The sequence below is a fragment of the Grammomys surdaster genome, unplaced genomic scaffold (genome assembly GCF_004785775.1).
Source record: "Grammomys surdaster isolate TR1022 unplaced genomic scaffold, NIH_TR_1.0 335, whole genome shotgun sequence".
Taxonomy (NCBI): Eukaryota; Metazoa; Chordata; class Mammalia; order Rodentia; family Muridae; genus Grammomys; species Grammomys surdaster.
The window spans coordinates 784283-809015 of record NW_021604754.1 but is presented as its reverse complement, the minus strand read 5'-3'; the positions used below and the strand labels follow the sequence as shown (position 1 = coordinate 809015).

General features: G+C 35.4%; 1 protein-coding gene across 1 annotated transcript in view; it reads left to right on the top strand.

Moving 5' to 3' along the window:
- Cftr (cystic fibrosis transmembrane conductance regulator) overlaps positions 1-24733 on the top strand; it is a 165651-nt gene that overhangs the window by 40442 nt on the left and 100476 nt on the right. The window contains exons 3-4 of the mRNA XM_028778439.1: positions 846-954; positions 18111-18326. Coding sequence (XP_028634272.1) covers positions 846-954; positions 18111-18326 — 325 coding nt within the window. The remainder of the gene's footprint in view (positions 1-845; positions 955-18110; positions 18327-24733) is intronic.

Here is a 24733-nt window from a genome sequence, read left to right as displayed (position 1 = left end):
AAAAAATGTTTTTTTTTAATAGAGGTGAGCTCCCTAATTAGTTATCCAATGCCAAGGAGTCAGCCCTGAAGTCATATACATACAAGCAGCATGAAAGGGACTCACCAGATCGTGTGTGTGTGTGTGTGTGTATGTATGTATGTATGTATGTATATGTAAATATGTTAAAATAATAATATATATTGTACTCAAAGACAAAGAGTCTATGAATTTGAGAACGCGGAAGAGGAACAGGGGAGGAGCTGAAGGGAGGAGACAGGAGGGGATGGAAGGTGGACAATGAAAGGGAAAATGATGTAATTATATTAATTAAAAATGTAAAAATATATTTAAAACAAAAGATTTCCTCGATGTTTTGAAAGCTTCATATTGTGAAATCTGTGACAGTTAAAAACACATACATATCATGAGATAATGGGAAAAACGGTTAAAATATCTATTCTTGCATCTTGTTCTGGACACAAGTGGATTTTCAGTGTTATACATCATTTGCTCACCCTGTCATTTCTTTTAAAAAACCTAGTACAGTTTTTCAACATACAAAACTTTCATATTTCATAAAGTTATTTTTATTTCATACTTCGTATTTTCATAAAGTGAAACTGTGCAGAGTGATTTCATGGCAGACCATCAGATTATGCCAAATATCTGGTTGGGTAGTTGGTACTGGAGAGACATCACAAGGTTTTGTCTATTGCATCTGGAGAGGTATCACAAGGTTTTATCTCTTGTATCATAATAGTTAATATCCTTGACATTCGTAGGACAGAAAGCATGAAGGGAAGTAGAGTAGCTCAGATACGTGCACCTGCAGCTCACTCGCCTCATTTTCTTCTTCTTTGCAGGGAATGGGACAGGGAACAAGCTTCAAAAAAGAATCCCCAGCTTATCCATGCCCTTCGGCGATGCGTTTTCTGGAGATTCATCTTCTACGGAATTTTGTTATACCTAGGGGTAAGAATCTCACTTGTAAATATAGAGACATGTATTATTACAATATAATCACTAGTTTTGTGATTACAGAAAGATGAGGGCAGTCTTATAAACAAAGGGTTTTTTGTTTTTATTTTTTTAATAAATTCTATTATAAGTCTAAACAAAAATGACTGAAAACTCTAGCAAAAATTAGTGGAAATTCTTAAAAGTAGGTCTCAGTTTATAGTTCAAAATTAAAATGGGTTGCGAAAAGCAAATTACTTGTTTCAAAATTATGCTCTTTTATGAATCCAGATTATAATGTCTTAACTGTATGTGAGATTATTGGCACCTTTAATTTTCTGTATTAAAAAAGAGAATGTTAGATGACAATCTCATGACGAGAATAAGACTCCATTCAGTCAATTATATGGAGGAATTTTTTTTGATATTTTGGATTAATAGATAAATATGGCTATAAGCTATAGATATACTGAATTTTATGAAGGAATGTTTATGATATTGAACATATATATTGAGAGAGAGAGTGGGAGAGAGAGAGAGACAGAGAGAGAGACAGAGAGAGAGAGAGAGAAAGAGAGAGAGAATTGTTTCCAAAATTGACTAAAAATTGATTTAAAATGAGGTGATGAGGAACACTTAGAATGTATTCTGTCAGCAGCTTATGTCTTCATCATTGTAAAGAGAATAGCAGCCTGGAAACCTAGGCTTTGTGATGTTTAAGGACTTTGGATGTCCCCAGATCTGCTCAGAAGTGGTTATTTTTTCTGTGTCATCTGAGCATCACTTTGAAAGCTTGGTCATAGCCTGTAGAAGAGGATGACAAGCAGAAAATGTATTGAGTCTGCTGTAACAATTCACCACAATAGTGCCTTGGGGTGTTATGTTCTATTTGGATTGACTTGCTTATACTTCTTCAGGTCTTTATCCTCAGCTAGCAGGGCTTTGGTTTCTCCTCAAATGCTGTATGAACTATATGTAACCATGCTACTTAAACAATTTTATTTTATTCTGCTAACTAATAGCTAAAAATTTCATTAAAAATTTATCTTGACAAAATTGACTATAATTGTTTCAGAATGTAATGCTATTTTCTTCTAGAAGAAATTCTTCTGGTCTTTATCAATCTACATATGTATATATAAATATAAATATATAGATGCATAGATTTTAATTTATTTGTAAGTAAATTTATTCATATTATCATCACATATTTATACATAGATTCATATAGTCACATATAATAAATAATTTGTTATAAATTATAGATATGTTATCTAATGGTGGATCTGTAGATCTATGCAGGAAAGACAAGACTATAAAAATATAATTTCTTCTAGTAGAATGTGTTATAAAATACATACAGAGACATATATAGATATACAGAAGAATGAATTATCTATTCAACATATCTTTGAGGTCATTTTTATAGTGAGTATACAGACCATTTGAAGATATTTTCAGTCAAGATTTCCTTGTGAGTAGACATTAAGGACAGAGAAAGGCAGTAAATATGGAAAAGTATTAAAACGTTTCAAGGTTAAAAATGGTTGAAAAATCTCAAAGCCATTCACAGTGAATTAGTTATCTATGGATGAGTGATTAGAAGTGCTTCTGAGATAACCTGAGTGCTGGAATGTATATCTCTGGCTGATACCCAACCAAATATTGGTAAGGAAATGTCCTGATGGGAGTGAATTGATGAATGTGCAGAGTGAGAAGACACGAGGAGAAAATGAGCTGGGCAGGACACAGTGTAGTGATGTTGAAGAGAGTCTTCCATCCCTCTCCCTCCCCCTACATAACGCATCACTGAGACCACACAGTTCAGTGTTGTAAAGCTATTCAAATCTAGATCCCATTTACTTAGGTACATACAATTTCCAAGATCTATTATTTATTTCAATTTAAGATTTATTTTAAAACATTTATTTGATACAGTGTATATTTCAATGTATGTATACAATCTTTCATGATCAAAATAGCGTAATTATCATACAGATCACTCAATCATTTCTTTGTGGTGAGAAAAGAAAAATTCTCTCCTGGCTGTTTTGAGATACTGTTGCTAACTATATTCACTCTAGTAGAACGTCTTTCTTCTGTCTGTGGATTTGTCTTTGGTAACAGAGCTTTCCCAGCATCCTTGTGTCTACTCCTCTGACCAGCCTTTGTTATCTTAACTCCTCTTCCAACTCACAGTGAAAATGGGAGAAAGTTTAGCCATTTTAATAAACTTCTACCGTGTTGAGCTTTACTGTTGTGTGTTCTTTCTGGGCATTTTCTTCATCCTATTAAATAAACAAAGACTACTGAAACAGATATAATACTCGTATAAGTAAATGTAGAGGGACATACATTCAGAATGTGTTTATATTCTTGATCTCTGTATATCATGATAATTGTGGCATAACAGTTAGTTTCACTACTGATAGGAAAAAGCACTATAAAAATTGCATTCAACAGTGAAAGGTTAAGACAAAGGAAATTCCATCACAAAGGACCTTATTTCTACAATAGTGACACAATTTTAAAATTGTATTAGCTATGGTACATCCCCACTAACTGTGGACATGCTTTTTTCTTTATCTTACTCAGCAGCCAGACATAACATGGTCTTTACTCTTCAACACTTCAAGCACAGAAGAGAGACAGGCTGTTAAAAACCAAAGTAGCGGAGTCAATTAAGGATAATCTAAGGGAAGCTAAGTATCTGTAAGCATATCACTGATGGAATATGATCATCAAAGAGAACTTGTTACTATAGAATTTTTGATTCTGTGTTTCCATCACTACATATAGGTTTATTAGTTCAGCTTATATCAGGACTTTTTTTTTTAAGTCCCAGAAAGCTAAATGACATAAAGAAAACCTAATTCTCACAATGCCACAGTTCTTATATTCCCCAGAGTGTTATAGATGAGGATCTGTCCCTTATATTTAGACAAAGACAGGCTTTTGAATCCAAGCTTTCCTGCTCCTAAAGCAAGAGTGGGGTAATTCTGCTCACGCCTGGGCTCTGCCTAGGGCACTTTATCTGCATACATCCCCTCAGTATGAGTGCTCTCAGCAAAGCTTCTAGAGTTCTGCTGTCTATGATTCACTTTTCATCTCTGTCTCATCTCTGGGAACACCCATAGCTGACTGCTTCTCTGGATTCAGCTTCACTCACACCTGAACTCTCCATAAGCTTGCTACAGCTCGAGTGTTCTTTTCTCCTTGTAGAGCCTCTGCCCTTATCACTAACACACATGCTTTCTGTAGAAAAGGTCTTCCCTAGATCCTGTAATCAGAACACTGAAGTTCATAGCAATCTTTTTGAAAAGGAAAGAATTTTTGCTCATATTTACAGTATCTAACTCCAGATAATTTGATACTTCTCCCTCCATTTTCTATGGGAATATTTACTTAATGAAAGGCAGAAAAAGCATTCTTTCACATAGTGTTCAACTATTCTCCTTTTAATGTATTGTGAATATTTTTTATGCCATTAGATGCTCCCCACCTGATTAGTAAATCTCTATTTGTACTGTTATTCATGGAATAAGTTCCAAGTTATTTTAAATTGTTTTAATTTTATGGCTAGTGAAAGTAGTCCTTCAATATACATCCAATTAGATAAAAACTAAATCTTGCTATGACTTCTAGACTTGAGGTATACAAATATAGTTAGAAAATACATAATTTTTCTAGTACTACAGTGGAAAATTGAGTCTTTACTACCAATTGATATTATCATCATCTTTGAAATACTATATATATTTCTAGGTGAAAAGCATACATTATTATTATCAGCATTATTTTTGGTTCTCAATAAGTTTAAAATGCTTTTTATAGTCATTATGCATTTAAATTTGTGTGTATGTATGTGTGTGCATGTGCGTGCATCCATGCGTGCATGTGTGCATGTGTGTGTGTTAATTGTCCTTTTATTCTAGTTCTATTTTGTTGTATTTCTCTGTTTCATATTAGAATATTTTCCCTATGAGAAAATACTTTATGGGCATTGTCATTTTATTCTATTTCTATTTTATGAATTGTCTTTTTATTATATTTCTATTTTGTTGTATTTCTCTTTTTCATATTAGAATATCTTCTCTATGGAAAATATTTTATGGACATTGTAATGTTATTCTTATAATTTTTAATATTTTTTTTAGATAGGGTCCTATTCTATAACCCTAGTTGACCTAGCTTATCTGGAATTTACTATGTAGCCCATGCTATTTGGAACTCACAGAGAACTAACAGCTTCTGGCCCATGAGGACTGGAATAAAGACATGGGCCATTACATAAGGACATGTTTTTATTTTTTAGCTATTATAATTTTAATTGCTACATACCTGTATAATCTTTTTTATTTTGTTTTATACTTCTGTTTCAGAGGTATATGAAACTCAAATATTATGCAAGGTGCAGATATCTTTGGTTTTATTTTAATTTTATTGTTTAAAGATTATCTTTTTTATGGGTACATATGTGCATCTGCATGTCTATATTTTTACTAGATGTGTGGATGAACCACAGAGGCCAAATGAGGTCATTGTGTTCCCTGGGACTTGAATACAGACAGTTATAAGCTACTTTATGTGGGTACTGGGAACCAAACTCCAAACTCAAGTGTTCTAGAAAAAGAATATCCTCTCAATCATGGAGCCATTTCTCTAGCCTCTGTTTGTGCTTCATTATGTCATGTTTTACAGTTAAATATCTATGACACATAGAACTTAAATTCTCTAATGAATTAAGTGTCATTCATTATAAGCTACATTATTATATATATTTGGAAATTTCACTGGAATTTCCTGATAAATCAGTATACTTTCTTTGTCCTGTGACATGTATACTTATATGGTTTAATATCCAGTACCTGAAATTTTCATATTGTTTTTATTCTTCAAATAGTTTCAATTCGTATTTATTTCTAAATAAAATTCAGTATAATTTTCATTTATTGATTTTTTTGCATTTTAGCATTTTTAATTTGATATTTTATTTATTTACATTTCAGTTGTTATCCCCTTTCCCCATGTTCCCCCTCTCCCATTAATCTCCTATCCCATCCCTCCTCCTTTTTTGCTTTTATACAGTTTAAATTACATGCAAGTATTAAGGTCAGTTCTAGGTTAAGGAACTAGCAATACAATAGATGCCAATAGTCAAGGAACAAGCAAGACAATAAACCAAGATAGTCAAAGAGCATGCAGGACAATAAACAGAGTCCCGTGATCACTCCTGTGATCACTATTTCTGAGGGCTTATCCAGATGACCAAAATATCTCAGCCTATTCCCTGTCCTAGCCCAAAGTCATTTTCATGCCTGAAACCTACTTTGTTCTAGCTTAAGTTTTAGATTCCTTCCTGTAATTACTTCTTTGTCCTAGCCTAGGATTTAGATTCCTTCCTGAAATTGCTTCTTTGTTCTAGCCTAATGTCAGAATACTGCCTGCAGTTCATTTCCTTGTCCTTGGCCTATCTCAGATTTCTGCCAAGCAGCCCATTTCCTTGTCCTTGGTCTATGTCAGATTTCTGCCAAGCAGCCAATTTCCTTGTCCTTGGCCAACGTCAGATTCCTACCAGGCAGCCCCAAAAGCTCTCCACATCTCTCCCTTTTTTATTGCATAAACCAGACTGAGCCTGTTTTAGGTTGTTCTGACAAGAATGCCTTCCTTACCCGTCATGGAATATGCATTATCAAAAGCAATGTACTTATGTCTTAGGTTGGTAAGGCTCTGTGCAGAATCTTACCCATCCTTGGCTTGACAGCCTGTTAAATTAATAACTCTGTCTAAGGGTCCATTTTCAGTTTCAAGTAATGTACTTTGGCTTCCAACTTGTTGATGTAGTTAGAGACAAACTTTAACACAATGGGCAGGAATAAAAGTATTCTCTGGGACAAAAGGGGCTAGCCTGATCAAGCTATATGTACCATTCTTGAGGTTTGACCAAAATCGAAATATTGACCTCAAGCTATGGATAATTAATTTTATCAGGATTGTCTGTAGCATCAAAGCTCAACAGAACAGCATTTTTAAAATTCATAATCTCACTATGCAAAGTTAAAACATCCAGAGAGGTGTTAGAATTATGCCAAATACCCCACAGATGTCTTTTTTTCTAATTATAATGACTATCATTGTAGATTTTAGAAATAACATTACTCCAGTGTTATTTGTCATGACACTTGAGATGGCTCCTAACTCTTAAACCCTGAACCTCCTTGCGATAATTTGAATAGGATATAGAGCATCAGTCAGTAGTTCCAAACACCTATATAAATCCTCTTGTATACTCAACACATTAGCAACATTTCTTGCTAGATGCTTAACAAAATTAGCTGACTTAACTTCTTGTGTCAAAACTAATGCAAAAGCAGTGGTGCTAACAATTAATGTAATTTAAAGCTGTTATACCAGCAATAGTCAAGCCCACTACCCTCCTGCTTCTGCTTAAAGCCTAACTCACTTTTTCTAGCACTTTCAAGCATTTTTCAGAGAATCAAGGTTTTCTAATACTCAGGGCAGTGAGACAAAAGCTGGTTGATAGATCCCTGTAACAGACATGCCAGGTTTCAACACACTAACACAATTAGAAAGTATACAGTCAATGCAGCTTACAATAAATACTGTAGAAGAGACTAAACCGATTTTAACTTGACAATTATAAGAGTCTTAACACATGAACTAATCGTTGTTTGAAATCCAGATCCTGTCCCAACTTTATCCCTTGCTATCATAACATTATAGAGAACTGCAACTAACTTCCAAATATACCTCTGAAAATGTCAAGATCCTGCCTTCCAAATGAAGACTATTATTTATAATATTGGATTGATTTCTAGACCGGTACATGTTTGAGACCGAATAACTTGTCACCTTTAAGAAAAGTACAAAAGTCATTATAATTTCTCTTTTTGATTCTCTGTCCCACAAGGTCTAAAAACTTGAGGCAAGGCAGCTTGTCCCATCTAGGATATAGGCAAGCAAAGGTGGGTCAGGAACATATGTCCAATACAGCCAGACAGTCCCTCCTCCAGTCTGTGCTCCACACTTTGTCTCCTTACTTGCTCCTGTGAGTATTTTGTTACTTCGTCTAAGGACCGAAGCACCCATACTTTGGTCTTCCTTCTTCTTGAGCTTTTTGTGGTCTGTGAGTTGTATCTTAAGTATTGTGAGCTTTTGGGCAAATATGCACTTGTCGGTGAGTGAATATCATGTATGCTCTTTTGTGATTGTGTTACCTCATTCAAGATGATATTTTCCAGTTCCATCCATTTGCCTAAGAATTTCATGAACTCCTTGTTTTTAATAGCTTAGTAGTTTGCCATTGTGTAAATGTACCACATTTTCTGTATCTATTCCTCTGTTGAAGAACATCTGGGTTCTTTCCAGCTTCTGGCTATTATAAATAAGTCTGCTATGAACATAGTGGAGTATGTGTCCCTGTTATATGTTGGAGCATGTTTTGGGTATACGCCCAGGAGTGGTATAGCTGGGTCCTCAGGTAATACTATGTTCAATTTTCTGATGAACTGCCAGACTGATTTCCATAGTGGTTGTACAAGCTTACAATCCCACTAACAATGGAAGAGTGTTCCTCTTTTTCCATATCCTCACCAGCATCTGCTATCACCTGACTATTTGATCTGAGCCATTCTGATTGGTGTGGTGGAATCTCAGGGTTGTTTTGATTTGCATTTCCTTGATGACTAAGGATGTTGAACATTTCTTTAGGTGATTCTCAGCCATTCAACTTTCCTCAGTTGAGAATTCTTTGTTTAGCTCTGTACCCCATTTTTAATAGGGTAATTAGGTTGACTGGATTCTAATTTCTTGAGTTCTTTTTATATTTTGGATATTAGCCCTCTATCAGATGTAGGATTGGTAAAGATCTTTTCCCAATCTGTTGGTTGCCATTTTGCCCTATTCACAGTGTTCTTTGCTTTACAGAAGCTTTGCAGTTTTATGAGATCCCATTTGTCAATTTTTGATCTTAGAGCATAAGCCATTGCTATTCTATTCAGGAACTTTTCCCCTGTGCCCATGTGTTTGAGGCTTTCCCCCATTTTCTCTTTTATTGGTTTCACTGTAGCTGGTATTATGTACAGGTCCTTGATCTACTTGGACTTGAGCTTTGTACAAGAAGATAAGTATGGATCAATTGGCACCTTTCTACATGCTGACCTCCAGTTGAACCAGCACCATTTGTTGAAAATGCTGTCTTTTCACCACTGGGTGGTTTTAGCTCCTTTGTCAAAGATCAAGTGACCATAGGTATGCGGGTTAATTTCTGGGTCTTCTATTCTATTCCATTGATCTTCCTGCCCGTCTCTGTACCAGTGCCATGTAGTTTTTATCACTATTGGTCTGTAGTACAGCTTGAAGTCAGGGATGGTTGATTCCCCCAGAAATTCTTTCATTGTTGAGAATAGTTTTTGCTATCCTGGGTTTTTGTTATTACAAATGAATTTGAGATTTGTTCTTTCTATCTCTGTGAAGAATTGAGTTGGAATTTTGATGGGGATTGCATTAAATCTGAAGATTGCTTTCGGTAAGATGGCCATTTTTACTATATTAATCCTGCCAAACTATGAGCATGGGAGATACTTCCATCTTCTGAGATCTGCTTCAGGGACTTGAAGTTCTTGTCATACAGATCTTTTATTTACTTGATTAGATTTACACCAAGGCATTTTATATTATTTGTGACTATTGTGAAGGGTGTAATTCCCTAATTTCTTTCTCAGCCTGTTTATCCTTTGAGTATAGGAAGGCTACTGATTTGTTTGAGTTAATTTTATATCCATCCACTTTGCTGAAGTTGTTTATGAGGATTAGAAGTTCTCTGGTGGAAGTTTTGGAGGCACTTAACTATACTATCATATCATCTGCAAATAGTGAAATTTTGACTTCTTCCTTTCTAATTTGTATCCCTTTGACATCCATTTGTTGCCTATTTGCTCTACTAGGACTTCAAGTACTATACTTGAGAGAGAGTGGACAACCTTGTCTAGTCCCTGATTTTAGTGGGATTGCTTCAAGTTTCTCTCCATTTAGTTTGATGGTGGCTACTGGTGTGCTGTATATTGCTTTTACTATGTTTAGGTATGGGCCTTGAATTCCTGATCTTTCCAAGGCTTACCATGAAGGAGTGTTGAATTTTATCAAATCCTTTCTCAGCATCTAGTGAGATGATCATGTGGTTTTTTTCTTTGAGTTTGTTTATATAGTGGATTACATTGATAGATTTCCGAATATTGAACCATCCCTGCATTCTTGGGATAAGGCCTGCTTGATCATGATGGATGATTGTTTTGATGTGTTCTTGGATTCAGTTTGTGAGAATTTTATTGAGTATTTTTGCATCGATATTCATAAGGGAGATTGGTATGAAGTTTTCTTTCTTTGTTGTGTCTTTGTGTGGTTTAGGTATAAGTGTAACTGTGGCTTCATAGAACTAATTGGTTAGTGTTCCTTCTGTTTCTATTTTGTGGAATAGTTTAAAGATAATTAGTATTAGATCTTTTTGAAGGTCTTATAGAACTCTATACTAAAAGCATCATGTCCCAGTCTTTTGTTGGTTGGGAGACTGTTAATGACTTCTTCTATTTCTTTTGGAGTTATGGGACTGTTTAGATGGTTTATCTGCTCCTGATTTAACTTTAGTAACTGGTAACTGTATAGAGAATTGTCCGTTTCATACAGATTTTCCAATTTGTTGAGTGTAGGCTTTTGAAGTAGGATCAGATGATTTAAAAAAAAATTCTCAGTTTCTGTTGTTATGTCTCCCTTTTCAGCTCTGATTTTATTAATTTGGATACTGTCTTTCTGCCCTCTGATTAATCTGGCTAAGGTTTTATCTATCTTGTTGATTTTCTCAAAGATCCAGCTCCTGGTTTTATTGATTCTTTCTATAGTTCTTTTTGTTTCTACTTGGTTGATTTCAGCCCTGAGTTTGATTATTTCCTGCCATCTACTCATCTTTGGTATGTTTGCCTCTTTTTGTTCTAGAGCTTTCAAGTGTGTTGTCAAGCTGGTATTGTATACTCTCTCCAGTTTCTTGTTTTGTAGGCACTTAGAGCTATGAGTTTTTCTCTTAGCACTGCTTTCATTGTGTCCCATAAGTATTGGTATGATGTGTCTTCATTTTCATTAAATTCTAAAACTTCTTTAATTTCTCTTTTTATTTCTTCCCTGACCAAGTTATCATTGAGTAGAGCGTTGTTCAGTTTCTTTGTGTATGTGAGCTTTCCATTGGTTTTTTTGTTATTGAAGACCAGTCCCAATCTATGGTGATCTGAAAGAATGCATGGGATTATTTCAGTTTTCTTATATCTGTTGAGGCCTGTTTTGTGGTCAATATATGGTCAGTTTTGGAGAAGGTACCATGAGGAGCTGAGAAGAAGTTATCTTCTTTTGTTTTGGGATGAAATGTTCTATAGATATCTACTAAATCAATTTGGTTCATAACTTCTCTTAGTTTCACTGTCTCTCTGTTTTATTTATGGTTACATGATCTGTCCATTGCTGAGAGTGTGGTGTTGAAATCCCCCACTATTATTGTGTGAGGTGCAATATGTTCTTTGAGCTTTAGTAAGCTTTCTTTTATGGAAGTGAGTGCCCTTGCATTTGGAGCATAGATCTTCAGAATTGAGAGTTCATCTTGGTTGACTTTTCCTTTGAGGAGTATGAAGTGTCCTTCCTATCTTTTTTGATAGCTTTAAGTTGAAAGTCAATTTTATTTGATATTGGAATAGCTACTCTGGCTTGTTTCCAAGAACCATTTGGGTTAAAAATTGTTTTCCAGACTTTTACTCTAAGGTAGTGTCTGTCTTTGTCACTGAGGTGCATTTCCTGTATACAGAAAAATGGTGGGTACTGTTTACATACCCAGTCCGTTAGTCTATGTCTTTTTATTGGGGAATTGAGTTCTGTGATGTTAACAAATATTAAGGAAAGGTGATTGTTGTTTCCTATTATTTTTGTTACTAGTGGTGGAATTATGTCTATCTTCTTTTGGATTTGTTGAAAGAAGATTACTTTCTTGCTTTTTCTAGGGTATAATTTCCCTCCTTGTATTGGTGTTTTCTCTCTGTTATCCTTTGTAGTGCTGAATTTGTGGAAAGATATTATATAAATTTGGCTTTAAAATGAAATATCTTGATTTCTCCATCTATGGTAATTTAGAGTTCTGCTGGGTATTGTAGCCTGGGCTGGCATTTGTGTTCTTTTAAGGTCTGTATGACATCTGTCTAGGATCTTCTGGCTTTTAGAGTTTCTGGTGAGAAGTCTGGTGTAATTCTGATAGGTCTGCCTTTATATGTTACTTTACCTATTTCCCTTACTGCTTTTAATATTCTTTCTTTGTCTTGTACATTTTGTGTTTTGATTATTATGTGACAGGAGGTATTTCTTTTCTGGTCTAGTCTATTTGGAGTTTTGTAGGCTTCTTGTATGTTTATGGGCATCTCTTTAGTTTGGGGAAGTTTTCTTCTATCATTTTGTTGAAGATATTTACTGGCCTTTGAAGTTGGGAATCTTCACTCTCTTCTATACCTATTATCCTTAGATTTGGTCTTCTCATTGTGTCCTGGATTTCTTGGATATTTTGGGTTAGGAACTTTTTGCATTTTGCGTCTTCTTTGGCAGCTGTGTCACTATTTTCTATGGTATCTTCTGCACCTGAGATTCTCTCTTCTATCTCTTATATTCTCTTGGTGATGCTTGCATCTGTGACTCCTGATTTTTTTCCCTAGTATTTCTATCTCTAGAGTAATGTCATTTTGTGATTTCTTAATTGTTTCTACTTCCATTTTTATGTCCTGGATGATTTTTGTTTAATTCCATCTCCTGTTTGGTTGTGATTTTTCTTGTAATTCTTTAAGGTATTTTTGTGTTTCCTCTTTAATGGCTTCTACATGTTTACCTGTGTTCTCCTCAATTTCTTTGAGATTGTTATTTATGTCTTTCTTAAAGTCCTCTATCATCATCATGAGAAGTGATTTAAAGTCTGACTCTTCCTTTTCCAGTGTGATGGGGTATTCAGGACTTGCTATTGTGGAGAACTAGGTTCTGATAATCCCAAGTACGCTTGGTTGCTGATGCTTATGTTCTTGTGCTTGCCTTTTGCCATCTGGTTATCTATAGTGCTACCTTCACTCACTGACTCTGACTGGTGCCTGTCTTTCCTGTTATCTTGGTTGTGTCAAAACTCCTCAGAGTCCAGCAGTTTCTGTGATCCTGTGATTCTGAGATCCTGGGTGTAAGAGCTCCTGGGAGTCAGGCTGCCTCTGAGATCTAGAAATCCTGGTGTGACCAATCCCTGAGATCCTATGATCCTATGATCCTATGTTCCTGAGCATGTTAGAGCTCCTGGGAGTCCCACCTTCTCTGGGTTTTGTGGGATTGGGTGCAGAATTGAAGCTCAAGATATACTCAGTGCTCAGGAGCTGACCGGAAGGACCATTTTGATTTAATGAAAAATATTTATTGCTTAGATATACTCACTAGGAAGGTAGTGTATATGTCATAACTCTAGTGACAATATAAATAGATAGTATCCTGGTGCACATTTATTTTAAAAATATACTTGAAATTTTTATGTGATTACAGTAATCTAATAAAATTGATTAGGTGAAACATAATATTTGCAAATTTAGGGTTTTTTAGTTCAGTTAGTGTTTAAAATGTACCTAATAGTTTTTGGAATCTATCACATTCCATTTTATACAGGTGCTTTTTACTTTTTATATAATGTATAGCAATCATTTTTCTTATTAAATTATCTTGGCTAGACATTTCAGAAGAATGTTATGTGGTCATAGTAGGCAGTGTTCTTTTGTTTTCCTGCCTCCAACGCTTGTGTTAATCAACTCTTCTTGATTCATGATTCTGGGGGAAGATTTTTCTTAGGTCAACAAGCAGTGTTGTGATTCAGCTTTGTCGGAACTTTAACAGATACAGATAGTGTTTATCAAATTATTCATTTCATGGTTACTGTGATATTCACAGCTTGCTAATTATACATTGCTATTCTGTTAGTTGATTTCTCACTATCATCAGCCCTAATATTTTAAATATAAATATATATATAAAATGTACTTATAACAAGTGAAGGTGATACTATTACTTAGTGGTTGCACAAGAAACTCTCAAACCTCACATGCTACTTAGGCAATCACTCCTGGGCTAAATCCCCAGGCCCACATCATGATCTTTTTTTTTTCCTTTCCTTTTCTTCCTCTCTCCTTCCCTCCCTTCCTCGTTCCCTCCCTCTCTCTCTCTCCCTCTCTTTCTTTCCTTCTTTCTTTCTTTCTTTCTTTCTTTCTTTCTTTCTTTCTTTCTTTCTCTCTTTTTGTATAAAGATAAATTCCATATAATTTAGCAGCAAGCCTAAGTCTACCCTTCTGTTTTTGTCTGGACTTTTATGTATTGTCCGAGTATCCACTCAACACAGACAACCTGTGATCTCTAAAAGCATCTGATTATTTGCCAGGTACAATGGAGGTGATTCAAAGATATGTATGCATCAACAGTGACTTAGAGCTTTGTTCTGAAAGTGCATTCAAATGTCCCCTGGTAGGCTGCTCTGAGACCATAATTATTTCCACCATGAGTGCAAGTCCTTTAGCTGGTTTTTACATGATTACTTAACTCAGTTTTTTTTTTTTTTGGTGGGAAGGAAGTGTATGTAGACCGGCCTAGAATTCATAATCCTCATTTTGCAGCCTTCCTAGATAGTATTATGGTCATGTGTCAGAATTCCTGGCCCCAGATGGTCCTTTGAACTCACAATATTGAGTTCTATGTCTCTCGTAGCAGAAAAAAGAAATATCTATGGTCATGGAAAGAAATGGACTAGTAAAATTACCTTAGGTATTACTGAGCTTCTGTGTAGTACTCCAAGACTCAGGTCAAGCTTCCAGGGATGATGCTATAGGAGAGATCCTTCTAGATTACTAGAGTTTGCCAATAAGGAGAACTGTCCGAACAATAGAAGTGACTGAAGTGACACAGAGTAAATATACTGGAATAAGAATAATAAGGAAGAGGTCATGAACTAGTGAGGGAGTCAGATGGGACATGGATGGAGTTGGAAGTGAGGGAGAGAGTGGTAGAAGTAATTGTGTGTGTGTTCATGTATAAAATTCTTAAAAATAAACGTAATGTAAAATTTGTTTATTTATTAGGTAGTGGGGAGGTCTGGTGGAGTGGGAGTAGGGAGGTGGGGACATCCTCGTGGAGACAGGAGAGTGGGAAGGAGGTATGGGATGGGGAACAGTTAGAGGTTGGACCGGGAGGGGAATAAAATCTGGACTGTAAAAAAAAGATTAAATAAAATTACAAATGAATGAATGAATGAATGAATGTAAAAAGTATATTTGAGTTTTATGATTCTGAATTTAGTGTTCTTATTGTCTTAAACATTAGTATTAAACTTCTTTTATTTCTGAGGAAAACAATTAAGAAAATTCTGTTTTTATTTATACTGATAATATTATTAAAGTATTTAATTGAATATTATCTTATTTAAAATAATTTTACATTATAGAAATAGAAAACTATTGGATACAATTCTGTTTGAAGTACTATTTCCATGTGGTAAAAATGAGGGAACTTTCATTTCTGAAAATAGTCTGAGAAGCAGAGGATAAGCAGCTCACATGTACCAGTGCTGATTTTTGAAAAGGACTGTGTTTTACAGATTAAGCTAGGCGTCAGTTACCATTGTTTTTTCCACATTTAAAAAATGTCATGTGGATCTATGAATGGTTACGTTGTAAATATTAGAGAACATGATACATAAGAGAGATTAGGGGAAAATGATAGAAGGAGAGAGTCTAAAAGTGCTGGGTTTGCCCTTGAATAATGACAGCACTATGTGCTACTGAGGTTTATGTTGTTATCTACATACTGTCTGTCCATTGAAGGTTTCCAGTGAAGAAACAAACTGAATCTTACTGTGGAAATATATACTCTTCCAGAGTAATAATGTCCGTGTCCTTGTGAAATGACTTGTATTATTCAAAAGATGAGTACGACTTGTTATTTGAGGCAAGAGGAGATCTAACTCATTAGTAGCAATATGTAAAATAAGCATGCCATTCACGGTAATGCAAGCTAGAATTACTGTATTAAGTTGCAATCAAATAGTTAAGCAAATAAACCTATTATGATAAAGAAAGTAGGTTATTGAAAACTGTAATGGGGATCTAACCTTAGCGGAGAGTTTAGTTCAACCAGTCAACAGAAGAAAAACATATAAGCTTATAACTTATAACTTGAAAAAAAACCTCTTTATTAAAAGGAAAAATTTTAAATATTTATTTTTACTCAGGATGGTCTTTGAAATCACTCACAATCAAGAATGATTTCTTAGAAATAATTATATACATAGTACAATATGATATTTAATATAGTTTCTAACTGTATCTCTCTCATCTTACAAAACAATCAAGATTATAACAGCTTAAAAATAGAAATAGCACATTTGTCTCAATGCAGGAATAGACAAGCTGATATATTTTTAAGAAGGCATGTTAGATAATATTTAAAATAAATGAGGTAATTATATGATATGTATAGGGATAAATGTAAAAAATGCCTTTAGGTTTTTAACGAAAGCACATTATGAGAATCTTTTTATGACATTTAAAAACCACAGCTTGGCCATATCACCCTGCATATGCCTGCTTAGTCTCCAGTGTGATTCAACATCGAAATAGGTTAACGGATGTTTAGCTGTGTAATAAAATGTGATGCACATGTAAGATGATTTATGCTAAGAAATATTTTATATATGTTTTAAAAATCAAGTTTTATTTATTAAATATCACAAATAATTGGTGTATTGTAACTAAGTAAGAGGTTAGAAATTCATTTTGATACCTGCCTTTTCATTTGGCATAATGCAAATCCATTTAAAACATGGCACATAAAAGAAAATAATTATATCTCAGCTTTGTGATTGTCTTGGGAGCTTTTTCAAAGGTTGGAATCTTGTCTTATATTCTGAGCTTTGAATTATAGTACTATAAAATGAAGTACTGTACATAAAGTATAGAATAAGCAGCTACACAAAGCCAATGATCAATGGCAGTTATTCCCTGTGAGGATAAAGGTGATGTAGAAAGCTTGGTTATGGTTTTGGGACTGCTGGGCCAGGTAGATTGGCACTTGAGACTTGGAACAGCCATCAATGAAAAGCAAATTAAGGTAAGAGCTGGGATTGCTGAGCAGCACTGGAGTGGGTCAGCCAGGCTCAGAGGTACGCATTTGAATTACAACACTTTTAATTAGCATCACGTCTGTCCTAATCTTCTTGCAAGATTTAGCCCCAGGTTTCTATTTTACTAAGTTATTTTAAAACAAAAAATGGGAGATATTCTTTTTTTCCTAATTCAAAGGTTGTTTATCTGAATTGATGAGATTTAGGTTTCTGGGTTCAAATCTGTCCATGTACATTTAGAAGGGATGACTTGGTTGAATAGCTTGGTTAGTAATCAGCTTCGGACTATTGAAAAGTTTATGGATTTGTTGGAAACTGGCCCAAGGTAGAGTGCTCTAGTGCACACCTTTACTGAAGCCCACACCTAGCTCCTCACTGGGAAAGGAAAGCAACAGTACCCAAGTGGCTGGCTTTAAATACCAATAGTGCTGGCATGTTCTTCCCTCTGACTCCAGCTCTGCTTAATGGCAGTAATCTTAAGAAGCTGTTCCCTCTGTACATAATGCTATGACTCTAAATACTTGACATGTTCATTTTGAAATTTTTTAGTGTTTTGCTTTCTTTGGCCTCCATTTCTTCATAGTGAAAATAGTTCCTACATAGACTGAGTGTTCTCGTAAAATCATCTGGGACATATTTTAGCAATGGTTTGGTGATATGTAGTTACTACTAATTAATGTACCACTTCATCAATATAATCACTGTTCATGCAGGTTTTAGTGAACACTGCACACAAACTTGTCTCTAAATGACTTTTGCTGTAAACTAATAGCCAAGTCTTATTTCAGAGTATGGACAAAGACACCATCAGCAGTTTCATAGATTGTCTGACCTTCTCTGTAAAGTTATTTTAAATTCTCTGTAAAGATAAAATTCTCATAATTAAATTGTGAGGGTATTTTAAGAGCAGGAAATGAAATTTCATCTCTGCTTTCTCCTTCTGCAGGAAGTTACCAAGGCCGTCCAGCCCGTCTTGCTAGGAAGAATCATAGCATCCTATGATCCAGAAAACAAGGTGGAACGTTCCATTGCCATTTACCTAGGCATAGGCTTATGCCTTCTCTTCATTGTCAGGACGCTGCTTCTGCACCCAGCTATTTTTGGCCTTCATCGCATTGGAATGCAGATGAGGATAGCCATGTTTAGCTTGATTTATAAGAAGGTAATACTTTTTGGAAGATGTTATTTGATTGGTCTTGTTTTATTATTTCGGTGCTAGAGATTAAATTCAGAACTTCTTGTGTGCCAGGCAAGTTCTTTGCTGGATTTGCTGCCCTGCACAGTCTCAGGTATTCTATGTGGCATGTCTTCAGTTCCCTGAATGTGAGCTTGTACAAGAATAAGTGTGAATACTTACTCCAGTTTCACGTGCCTGTGAAATAATTGTCAGGTTTAAGTATTGTTCTGAGTTATCTATTCTTGCTAATGCAACTTGATTCAGTAGACAATTATTAAATGCCTTCTGTAAATTACCTATATTGCAGATGTCATATTTTAGGGGAAGGATTTAAGTAGTTTTGTGGATTTTTTTTAAATTCCCAGGGCTTCACACATAATAGATACGTGTTGTAGCAGTAAGCTAAATCACTATCATTTTTTGAATCCACATTTTTCAGTTAGAATGACAAATATTACAAAACTAATTAATGTACCACTTCATCAAGTACCCCTTTACAAGCTATCATCTTATGATAAACTGTTATCTATCTTTACTAACAATAATGTATCAGTGTTAATGGTAACCCAAGCAATATATTCCCACCTTAGCCAGCTATCACAGATGGTGACAGTGTCACAGCAGTGACACTCATCTACTGTCTTACTTTGAGTTTGATTTTTTGTCATCCAATGAGTTCTGAAACTTTATAACATTTTTGAAATAGCACATACATTGAGATCATATGAACTTACTTTACTTTTCTGCATTCATTAGCTAGATAAAAGCCTAGACTTTCTAGGAATTATTTAAATAGATTCAAATGAACATTACATAACCTAAATATTGTCTAAAATTTTGACGAAATTCAAAGTCATATCAATTGCATATGCTTTCACCAATCTGTGTAGTGACTTCATTGCTCTACCAAGTGATCAAAGAAAGATATATTGGTGGCATTTAGATACTACCTTACTCTTTGCCATTTTCTTACTTCAGTAACAAATTATGTATATTTGGCTTATAAAGGGCCATGGGTCTGAAATTAACCTCTAAAAAGTAATCCATGATACCACTATGGTACATACTCAAGGTCAATTGTGTTATAAAATCTTGATAGCCATCCTTTATTGCTTAAAAAACGCTTTTATGGAGGCAGAGGAGAACAAAAAGAAGTCGGAGTTTAACTGAATGTCTTATGCTACAAAATCATCAATTCATAAGTTCCAGGAAAACATGTTGAATAATCAACAAAAATTTTAGAGATTATTTGGAATGTAGAATCTGCAAAACTTGCTGTCAAAAAAATTTGAATTTACTTTAACAAACATTTGTTAAAATACTTATTATAATGATAACTAAGCATATGTATATTGCACTAATGAATTATTTAAATGTGATCTAATTTTATCTACCCATAACTTTCTACTATAGGTGCTATTATCTTTCTTTTAAGGAACTTAAAACCTATAAAGAAAGAGCATTGATTAAAAGGTACTTCAAAACTTCAAAACAGATAAGTCACAGTCTTGGAAAGTGATTTTCAAGTAATTAGGTAAAACAAAAGTATGGAAACACAATATTGAGGCAAAGAGGATATGAAATAAAATAAGGACAATGGTTAATTTGTAATCAACTCCTCATGTAAAATTTAGCATAAATCTAGTCATACATGTGCTAAATAATTTTAGAGACATTAATGAAGAATTTGCAGCTCTTACATATATATTTCCATCTGAATATCAACTACTTGTGATTGCTGATCATTTAGTTTATCTAACAGACTGAATTTAACTTCCCTAAAGCTTATCACCAAAGAGTATGAGTGCATCTTCATGGCTCTAGTTGGTCCCTAATTGCACTTTGTCTTTGTTCTTCCCTTATCTTATATCCTTTCACATATCCACCCTGTTTCAGATCCATGGCAAGGACATAGGGTCCTTCCCACAATATTTACAATTTTATAGTACAGAAATTCACTTTCTTAAAAATTCTGAAACCAAACACGTTAGACTCAAAATAATGACTATAAACACCAACTGAACTTTGCTGATTAATTTGAAGATCACCAAAATAATTGAATGAGCACTAACTATGTGCTATGCATGAAGCTCCATGCTGTAGCCTGTGCATAACTTTACCTGACACTGAAATTCCTTCAAAACACATGTTATCTAGCTCAGTGGGTTCCCCGCCTCTTCTGAATGCTCTAATAATATTTTGTGATTAACTATATTCATTCTTTTTTCATCTTCGCGTCTCTAAAATTTATCTATTGCATTAGTTCTACCTCTATAAAATCCTTCATATTTTTTAATCCAAAGTATGAGCCCACTTTACATTCTGCCTTCCTTAACTAATTTTTCACATATATTATAGGTTACTCCTAGGCAAGAATTGTATCTTAATAAATATTAATTCCTGATGCATACAAGACAATGGTTTACATCTATTAAGTACTCAACAAATATGCGATAAGCTGAAACGAATTATAAATGGGTGCTTTGCTGCCAAAGCCAGCTAACAGAAAAGTTAGTAAATTTCACAGGCAAAGAATTACTCTCTTTCATGATCATAATTTATCTGATAATGTTAAAACATTAATTTATAGATAAGTAAATATGCTTTTAATTAATGATCTTCCATGTTTTTTCCTTTATATTTGAAGACTTTTTTAACATAAAAATATTGATTCAGTTATTCATAACAAAATTTTGTTGAATTTAAGTAGTTTTGTTCCAAAGAATTAGTGGACTGTATATGAAAAATTTAAGACAAGAATTTACTGCCTTAGGTTCCATCCTTTATTTCTAAATTTATAAAGATTTTTTATTGTTTGACATCTTCAAATAGTTACATAATTAATTTGAGTTATCTTTATCTTCAGTTTATCTCTGATTCTCTATCTTCCCCCTCTGGAACCTCTTGTAGCAAGTACCCTCCTACTTTCATGTCTTTTTGTGTGTGGCCCATTGAGTTTAATGAGAACATAGGTGAAAAGTTATTTAGTAGAGCAAGTGCAGCATATATGTATTACAGACATGAGAACAGAATATGACAACTCTTTCCTAACAACCATGAGCCTGCCCCACCCATCTTAAAATGTCTCACCATGTACAGATAACCTCAACTCTAATGGGGTCATGATTGTAACTTATACGTCCTGTAATGAAGATGTCTGTCCACTGTATATCTTTCTCTTAATTTCTTTATGCCTTCTTTTCTGCCATGTTCTCTGAATCATGGTGGAGTGATATAGCTCTCTCATTTATCACTAAATATTCTACCACTACTGCCGCTGGTTAGGTTTCTGAAGTGACCAAGACCCACTGTAGTAAGAAACTTTTCTGATAACATCTGGGTGCAAGCTCTCATCTGTGGTATAAACATGAGTAGTGAGAAGGTAACTTGATAACATGACTGTTTAGCAGGATTAACAGTTGCTTGGGATACCCTTTGTGGTCAAAGACCTCCCCAGTCAGAGACTCTTAACCAGAATTACGGAACCAAAAGAAGTCACCGTTTGTGGAACAGGCCATATATACAATCAGAAAACAGCTAGTAACCTCCGTAAGAATCATACTACTGCTACACTGGAGGACATATTTTCAAAGATATGCGAATTATATAGCTTATGAGAGTCACAGCTGAGTAACGCTGATGATGTTCTTTCCCCCAGCAACTTGCACATGCCTCTGGTACAGTAGGGAGGAAGTTTGCCGCTCAGCACCGTTTCCTGTGACCATAGCATACAATACCTTTAACAGCAGGTTCTTATCATCAAGTTCTGGTAGGCAACCAAGAGCACTGGGAAAACCTTGTGTTGTTCGGGGCACCTCTGAGAACTCTCTGGTCAATAACTCAGGGAACTATATCCCCTATCCAGCACTGAGACTTTTGTTTGATTATTCATAGTATCTGAAAGGAATATCATCTAAAAGAATACCTATAGTTAAACTTTTTAAAGATTATGTATATTTCTTAGAACTGTTCAATAGTGATACTCAAACAGTAAATTTTGAACTTAAATATATGTAATTTTTATATATGTCCAACTGCTATTAACTAATTTCTCAAGGCATGATGTATATTATAGGCAAGACAAGCACTATTACTAATGTTTACAAATCTCTATATTAAATCATTTTGATAATTGCAATTTAGGGATACATCAATTTGGGGACACACTTCATTGCCACATGGCATGGTATATGTTTCTTGGTATTATCTTGGACAGAAACAGATTATAAATAAATGAGTTTCTGCCAATGTATTTTTTGTATGCTGATTAGATTGTATTATTGCAAATTCTATCCCCACCCCATAGTCCCAAGTGGAACGCCATTCTGTGAAAGCTAGTTTAGTTAAAACTAGGTAATACCATTTCTTTTTTTTTAACTTATTTTATTGGATGTTTTATTTACATTTCATATGTTGTCCCCTTACCCCATCCCCCACCCACCCAGGAACCCCCAATACCCTCACCCCTCCTCCTTCTTCTCTGTGGATGTAACCTCTATCTACCCCCCTACTCCCACCTCCCCACCCTCAAAATTCCCACCCCCTGGGGCATCCAGCCTTCATGAGGTCAAGGATCTCATCTTCCACCTATGCCCAGCAGGGCCCTCCACTCTTACATATTCAACTGAAGCGCTGGATCCCTCCATAAGTGCTCCCAGGCTGGTGGTTTAGACCCTGGGAGCTGTGGTTGGTTGGTATTGTTGCTCTCCTCATGGGGCCACAAACCCTTTCAGCTCCTTCAGTCTTCACTCTAACTCCTCCATTGAGAACCCCATGATCAGTTCAATGGCTAGTTGTGAGCATCTGCCTCTGAATATGTCAGACTCTTGAAGACCTCTGAGGAGACATCCATATCAGGCTCTTATCAGCATGCACTTCCTGACTTCCACATCAGCATCTACCTTTGGTGACTGCACATGGGATGGATACTCAGGTGGAGTGGTCTTCAGACGGCCCCTCCTTCAGTTTCTGTCCCTCACTTTGTCTCCATATTTGCTCCCTTGAGTATTTTGTTGCTCCTTCTAAGAAGGACCGAATCACCCCCACTTGGTCTTCCTTCTTTATGAGCTTCATGTGGCGTGTGAGTTGCATCTTGGGCATTTCAAGGTTCTGGGCTAATATTCAATAATCAGTGAGTGAATACCATGTGTGTTCTTTTAGAAGAGAAGGTGGGGAAGAGACTCGAATACTTGGGCACAGGGGAAAAGTTCCTGAACAGAACACCAATGGCATATGCTCTAAGATCAAGAATTGACAAATGGGACTTCTTAAAATTGCAAAGTTTCTGTAAGGCAAAGGACACTGTCAATAGGACAAAATGACAACCAACAAATTGGGAAAAGATCTTTACCAATCCTTCATCTGATAGAGGGCTAATATCCAATATATATAAAGAACTCAAGAAATTAGACTCCAGACAACCAAATTACCCTATTAAAAAATGGGGTATAGAGCTTAACAAAGAATTTTCAGTGGAAGAAACTCGAATGGCCGAGAAGCACCTAAAGAAATGTTCAGTATCCTTAGTCGTCAGGGAAATGCAAATCAAAACAACCCTGAGATTCCATCTCACACCAGTCAGAATGGCTAAGACTAAAAACTCAGGTGATAGTAGATGCTGGCGAGGGTGTGGAGAAAGAGGAACACTCCTCCATTGTTGGTGGGACTGCAAGATGGTGCAACCACTTTGGAAATCAGGGTGGCGGTTCCTCAGAAAATTGGACATAGCATTACCTGAGGATCCAGCTATACCACTCTTAGGCATATACCCAGAAGGTGCTCGAACATATAACAAGGACATATGCTCAACTATGTTCATAGCAGCCTTATTTATAATAGTCAGGAGCTGGAAAGAACCCAGATGTCCTTCAACTGAGGAATGGATTAAAAAACTGTGGTATATTTACACAATGGAGTATTACTCAGCTATTAAAAACACTGAATTCGAGAGGTTCCTAGGTAAATGGTAATGCCATTTCTAAAGCCTCTCAACAGAGAGAATGCCTCAGAGGGAAGATGACTGGCTGTTCACCCTACTGCTTTGTAAACTCTCACACTTCACTTGGGCCACTGGATACCCCGAACCTGTCTTCTGAACCATGTCTGACATGCCAGTGTTTATAATGTAATAAGATGGTATTTTTTTAAGTAAGCTCATAAAATAGTAGTTTTCAAGATGGCTTTTTCATATATCGTTAGTTTTATATAGAGCTATGGATTACTACTACTTGCTATTCGTCTTGCTGTCTACTGTCTTCTCACCCCATTCCATGTGTATGTCTCTACCTTAAGTAGCCCTCAGCCCTGGCCTCCCCTCCATTTTTATGTCTTATACGTAATACTATCCTCCTCTCTCTCTCTCTCTCTCTCTCTCTCTCTCTCTCTCTCTCTCA